Consider the following 7,312-nt stretch of genomic DNA (forward strand, 5'->3'; position numbering starts at 1 on the left):
AAAAAACAAATAAATAATAAAATTGGAATAAATGGTACAAAAACCATAAGCTAAAAGGTCATATACTAAGTTTTTTTTTTAAGCAACGTTTGTTAAATTATCATCTAAAAAATCCTATAAGCTAATTAAAGAAATTTGTTAGCAAACAGAAACTTATATGTTAATCTAATAAGTTGTAAACTGATTTACCAGACATTTAACTTTGTCCTATAATAAGACGATGGAGCTGGTAATAATTGTTACAGTACCATACTAGTATTTGTTTAGATGAGTGTGGTTAGTTGAGCTTAGATTTGATTTGATGAATGTGGTGGGGGCAGGTGGGTTTTTTTGGCCCCATTAACAACACTAGCTCCTGAGAAGTGTAATGTAGGACATGGGCGGTGGGATCGTTACTCTTACGCGCACTGCTTCAGTTTGGCACCCAATTTTCTCCTTCCTTTCTCCCAGCAACAATTTGACGTGGAGAGGACAAAGAAGAGAAGGACATGTGCGGTTTGGTCCTAACTGGACCCTACCACTTCCTAATAAAGTTGTAGTACAACAACAAGATCTCTTTTTATTTTTACCCATTTATATAGCCCTTCTATTCTCTTCAAATTACCAAAATGCCATATTCAGATTTCCATCCCTAAAATTTTAAATCTTCATTTTGGTCATTAAAATATGGGGTGGTGTTTTTTTTTTCTTTCTTTAAACACATAAAAATTGGACATTATATTAAATATTCAACATAATATAAACTGTAAAATAAAATTCATATGCTTGAAATTAGAGAAAAAACAATATAAAAATTGAAAATTGTATATATACAAATATGATGTTGATGTCGTGAAAGATTTATATTAAATATATGGGACACATTGTTATTATAATGCTGAATAAAAATTGTTAAACCAATAATGAATTGGTATAAGCATAAGTGGTAGGACTCCTGGTCCTTTTAAGTATGTGGTTAGATGTTCGATTTCCGATTCATGTGTGTGAAGAAAATTTTGTTGGGAGGGAAGAACCCACCTTATATGCTTCACAGGTTCCTAGACAGAGATTAGTCATCGCTAACGACGGTGGACACTTCATACTAATATGATGGTAATAAAAAAAAAAAATATTAACACTTGTCTAGAACATTGATTATGTAAACAAAGAGATAAATTTAGTGAAATTTTACTTACACCACAACCGGACTACAAATTATCAAATTTTCTTTCCTAAAAATCAAAGAATTAACAAAAAAAGAAAATTAAAACGATGCATGGCAAAAGACTAAATATAAAAATATTCAGGTGACACATATTATTATAACATTTGATAATTTAAAAGTATTTACCCAACAATAACAAGTCACATAAGTAGATATAAGTAGATTTATACATGACACCTACCACTAACTTGTAACAATTTTTTATTTGATATACTATACTTATAACTTGTTTTCATTGTTCGTTGAATAAATATTCCCAAATTATCAAGAAATAGTTTTAAAAAACCAAATATTCATCTTAAAAATTGTACATTAACATATAAAAATCAAAATATAATTTTTTTAATGATAAATTTCTATTTTTGGCAAATGCTAGCTTAGTGCACAAGTTAACAAAAGCCTAAAAATGATTACTTGTCTAATAAATTATCGTTAAACTAAAGTCTCATTTATGGTATTAATGTGATTTCCTCCATCTTCAATGGCACAAATGTAAGTGCCCTTCAATTATACATTCTTTAATCTTTAAAAAATCACAACTTATCAAAAACAATATAAAAAAGGCATTCTTTCTTAAGCCAATGGATTCAATAGGACGGATTCTTGTATAAGTTGTAACCTGCCGCTGTTTACAACTTCTCTCAATTCCTCATACAATTAAGCCTTCACCTACCACTTTATAAAAACCCATTCTTTCTTCTCTCTTTTTTCTCTTCATTACCACTTCTCTCTTATTTCCCTCAAAACCAAACAAACAAACAAACAAACACATTCTTTTTCTTTTCTTTTTCTTTCCAATTTCCATGGCTGGTTCTTCTAAAAGACACTGTTTCTTAGAAGAAGATGATGGTTTGGCTTCTATTGTAGATAATATTGAACCAGGCTATTCTGGTCATAATCATAATCACTTCTCTTATCAACATGGTTTTGTTTCAAGAACTTTAGGTTATGCTACTTTTTCTTCTCGTAGATCTGGTAGATTTTATGATGCTAGATTTGAAGATCATCATCCTCATTTTCTTGAAGCTTGTTTTCTTTGCAAAAAGCCTCTTGGAAATAATAAAGATATCTTCATGTACAGGTAATAATTAATTTCCCTAATTTGTAGATTTCATAATTTAATCTATTTGAGTAATTTCAATTTTAGGGTTTTGATTTTGATTAGATCTATAATTTGTTATTGCAGAGGGGATACACCTTTTTGTAGTGAAGAGTGTAGACAAGAACAAATTGAAATTGATGAAGCGAAAGAGAAGAATAGGAATATTTCATCATCAATTGCTTTAAGAAAAAAGGAACAAAGAAAATCTTCGTCACCAAACAAGGCACAAGATTACTCTTTTCGTACAGGGACGGTTGCTGCGGCTTAATTAGTAAGTAGTAGTAGTAGTTGAAACTGAAAGTTTCAATTTTCAATTTCAAAAAAAATTCAAAATAGCCTTACAAAAAAAGGGAAAAAAAGGAAAGAAAAAAAAAATGGAACTGTAATAGTGGTTTGGGAAAAAACAAAGAAAAGAAGAAAAGTAGAAGTGAAGTTCCAAGTTTATCGTTCCTTTTAGTAAGGAGAAGGGTCAAGACTTAAGAGAGAAGCGATTTTCAAGGAAGTGATTATTGGCCAGAAGCTGTGTATATGGTACGGTTTTGAGAATTTTGCTACTTGTGGATCCTCTCTCTATTGTATGAAATGACCCATTTTTTGGGTTTTTTTTTTATTTTTTATATGAATGTTGTGGGGTTTTTTAATATTGGTTATTGGTTTATCTTTACTACCAATGTATGTATGTATCGAGTAAATTCGAAGTTTAAAAAAAAGAAGAAACTTGATACCAGCATGATTTTTTTTTGTCTTTGTTTAGTTTTTTCTTTTTCTGTTATATTGAATTAAACGTGTTCATGGAAAGACAACATAGGTACACCGTACACGGACGGGTTGTTAGTTAATTAGATGCGGTTTGGCCTGCAAGACGAAGAACTCTAAATAGTTTCATGGGTTTTGTTAAGTTTTTTAATTAACACTTGGTTCTTATGTTTAGAGGTCATCTACTTGTTTGAAATTCTTCATTAAGTTTTATTTATTTTGCTGTCCAATTCTAAATTATGGAGACTTATTTTTTTACGTTAGACAATTTAGTTGTTAAAAATTGCAAATGCCGACCCATACATATAACAACGATTGTCTCCACCAATTGAAGTAAGCTCGTGAAGATTATTGAGACTCTATTCAGTATTATGAGGCATTTCTCTGACAATTGAATGGTTAATAAAAAATAATTTAATTTATACACACCGTCAATGTAAAGTTATTTTAAACATGCATTCAATAATATATTGACACATTATATAATGAGTTTAAAAATATATGATATTATGTAATGAGTTTAAAAACATATGATATGTCATATTCTTTAAATGATGTAACAATCGGACAATATATTATTGAATGTACGTGTAAAATAATTTTACACCGCTGAGCTTATTTTTTTTCTTTGTTTGATTCTCTTTATTGTTACTAGCAGTCAAACGGGCACGTTCTGTTTGTGTAATCCGCATTTTCTATTTTGTTGTGGTGAGTTGTTAATTTTTTTTATTCTTATTAGTATTTAAAAAATAAATCTTCACTAAGTTAAAAAAAGTTGGTTAATGAACTTTTTAATCTGATGTACAACAAGTATATGCCAGTGTAAAACGGTATTTTCTATAAAGAAGTTGATTTATAAGTAAAAAATGAGGTGTAGAAAGGTATTTTCCATTTTTTTTAAATAATAAAATGAAACAGTAGCCCAGACTAGTTTGGCCCAAGAAACAAATGGGTTTATAAAACATAAAAAACTAGTAGTATTTCGTTTCCCACCCCATGAACTTCTCAAGCGCCTCCTGAGCTTTCAATTATACTATACTCCTCTCTCGGGTGTGGTTATGGTGCATAAGCCTAAACTTATGCACCATGCATAAATTTGCTTCCTACACCCACCATATTTGCTTCCTACACCAAAAGTCAACCAAAGGTCAGCCCAAACCCAAAATTAGGCAATCCATTACTTGCGCGCCCCCCATATACTACCCCATTACTTGCGCGCCCCCTTTTGCTTAGCGCACCCCCCAATTTTTTTTCCTTTTTCTCCTAGATTTCTTGTGAGCCCCCCAATTTTTTTTTCTCCCCTAGATTTCTAGCGCGCCCCCAATTTTTTTCCCTCCTCCAAACTTCTAGCGCACCCCCCAAATTTCTAGCGCGCCCCCCGTTTCCAATTAAATAATAACTTTTGTTCCTTTGAAGTATATATTATAAAAATCCATTTTTAATTAATTTTCGTCATACACCCCCTCGAAGCCCAACATAATAACGAATGGTTCATGTATATATAAAGCATACTTGTCAAACATATAATTTAATTTTAAGTTTTATCAATCATAATCACAATATAAATAAAATTTCATACATTAATTACATATATATATATATATATAGATTTTTCTTTACAATAAAGAAATGATCGAATTCAATATCTCATGCATACTATCCAAATTTTTTTCAACTAAACTAACCCTAATTGCTTTATATGATTTTTTGCTTTATGTAGCATGGTTTTGTAAAATGGTTATGTGATGTTTTACTTAATAACAATGGTTTCAATCAAGGTTGTTAAAACCGGACCGGACCGGCCGGTCGGACCGGTCAGACCGTGAGCCGGACATCAATCCGGTCCGGTTAAGCTTAAAAACCGGGGAGTACGCGAACCGGAAAAAAAAACCGGGCGAACTATTATTATTATTATTATTATTATTAAATATAAAATCAAACAAAGGAAGAGAAACAAACAAAATCGTCATCAATTATTAATATTATTTTTTAAATGAAAAAGATCAAATCAAAGACACCAGGAACATAACTCTGTTTCCACTATGTTTCAACAAAACGTGAAAGTCTTCCCCTTCTTCTTAATTTCTTCCAACAAGATTTTAATCTCAGGTATTAACTTTCAATTGAAGCAGCAAGAATATGTATAGATTAGATGGGTGAAAAACTATTTTGTTGAACTTGAAAAGTCAAGATTTGTGACCCATGATTAGTGGAATATTGGTGCTATATGAGTTTTGGAGGTTTGAGCTTATAAGATGTATTGCTATAAGATGTAAAAAAATAAGAAATAAAAAAGTTGGAAGAAGAAGAAGAATAGATGTAGAGAGATTTGGAATTGAGTAGGTGGCTGTTGCCTGCTAGTGTCTATCTCAAACATTGTAAAGTTCAGTGTTTTAAAAACCGGACCGGTCATCGAACCGGTGAGGGTACTGAGTCACTGGTTCATTGGTCGAACCACTGGGTCACTGGTCGAACTGCATGACAAACCGGATTAAACCGGTAGAATGAACCGGTTTCTATAATAAAATTATATAGTTATTAAACATATATAAAAAATCATATAATTAATAAACCTATATAAAAAATCATCACAACGGATTTTTTTTTCAAAATCTCTAAGAATCTTCAAAGAAAAAACAATAGCTAACCATTTTTGTAAGAATCTACAATATAATGAATGTGTAACTATTATTTTTCTTAAATGTTATCTACATTATAATATTTGATGTAAAAAAATTAATATATATTTCAAAAAAATAAAAAGTAATATCAATAGCAAAAGAGTTAAGTATATACAAGTGCTATAACTTTTTCAACCTTTTTTTCCCTTACTACTAATCTCACGTATAAAACTCTCTCTTTTGGTCCAAATAGATATACATGGTCCAAGCCCAAAATGAAATAGATGTATAACTCTCTCTTTTGGTCCAAATAGATACATAACCCTAAATCCCCTAAATGAATCATCATCCTTCATCATTGAAAAATAGCAGCCGCCGTATCTTCTTGTTTCTTTCTTTACTACTTTATTTCCTATCCTTCTATCAATTGTGCATAATAATTTTATATGCTTCTTCTTCATCTTTTGTTCATGAGTGTTTATGAGATGTTGACTATTGCTGGAAAATTAAATTTTCAGGGGTTCAAAACAAAAAAACAGGATAGTATACACAAGTTTTCAAAGTTTAGCCCTCAACTCCATATAGATCTACCACTCCTTTGCTTCTCAAATCTCAATCTCGGTTCACGTTTATATTTTCTGCTGTATTTAATTTTATTTATAAAAAAACAAAATGACGTTTTTTTCAACTAGATGCAGTTAAACCGCCGGTTTTCATAATTGCCGGTTCACCGGTTTTCACCTGTTTTTACCGGTTTTTTCCGGTTCACGCCGGTTTGACTGCTTATCCGGTCCAGAAGTCAGACCAAACCGCTAAACATCCGGTTCCCAGTCGGACCGGTCTAACCGGCCGGTCCGGTCCGGTTTTTAAAACACTGGTAAAGTTATTGTAATTTATAAATTAGGGTTTAATGATGGATCCATGGTTGGGCTTACAAGAGAAGCCCATATCAATTTTTTGTTTAACTTATTTTACATTATTAGTTATTAAAAAAAACTTATAATTTGTAAAATAAAAAAAGACTTTAGTGTGTCAACTTTTATATATATATATATATATATATATATATATATATATATATATATATATATATATATATATATATATATACGGTATATATATTTTTTTTTTATTGTTGTGATAACATTTACATTTTTTCATGATATTTTGCCTTTTTAATGTGTGAAGTTATGAAATATTGAGCAATTATTTATATATTAATTAAAAAATATATATTTAATTAAAAACGGTCCGACCCGGTTGAACCCCGGTCCGACCAATTGAACCTTGAACCGGTGATCTCACAGGTTCGATGACCGGTCCGGTTCTGATTACCTTGGTTTCAATGTATAACATCTTGGAACTAATGCCCATATGAAACCATTTAACTAAAATAATGGTTTCAGTGTATAACGCTATGAAACCATTTAACTAGACTAATGGTTTCAGTGTATAACATCTTGAAACCAAATAACAAGACTAATGGTTTCAGTGTATAACGCTATGAAACCATTTAACTAGAATAATGGTTTCAGTGTATAACAGTATGAAACCATTTAACTAGACAAATGGTTTTAGTGTATAACATCTTGAAACCAATTAAAAGGACTAATGGTTTCAATTTATAAC

General features: G+C 30.7%; 1 protein-coding gene across 1 annotated transcript; it reads left to right on the top strand.

The window, feature by feature from the left end:
• Positions 1-1,751: 1,751 nt before the first annotated feature.
• LOC123910199 (FCS-Like Zinc finger 1) lies at positions 1,752-3,036 on the top strand. Its single transcript, XM_045961281.1, has 2 exons — positions 1,752-2,285; positions 2,391-3,036. Exons 1-2 carry the CDS (start codon positions 2,008-2,010, stop codon positions 2,572-2,574), a joined length of 462 nt encoding a protein of 153 aa, XP_045817237.1. The 5' UTR covers positions 1,752-2,007; the 3' UTR covers positions 2,575-3,036.
• Positions 3,037-7,312: the final 4,276 nt, after the last annotated feature.

The sequence above is a fragment of the Trifolium pratense genome, linkage group LG2 (genome assembly GCF_020283565.1).
Source record: "Trifolium pratense cultivar HEN17-A07 linkage group LG2, ARS_RC_1.1, whole genome shotgun sequence".
Lineage (NCBI taxonomy): Eukaryota > Viridiplantae > Streptophyta > Magnoliopsida > Fabales > Fabaceae > Trifolium > Trifolium pratense.

Coding starts and splice junctions, on each gene's coding strand:
- LOC123910199 (XM_045961281.1), top strand. CDS start 2,008: ATGGCTGGTTCTTCTAAAAGACACTGTTTCTTAGAAGAAGATGATGGT. Junction 2,286..2,390: donor AAAGATATCTTCATGTACAG/GTAATAATTAAT, acceptor TTGTTATTGCAG/AGGGGATACACCTTTTTGTA.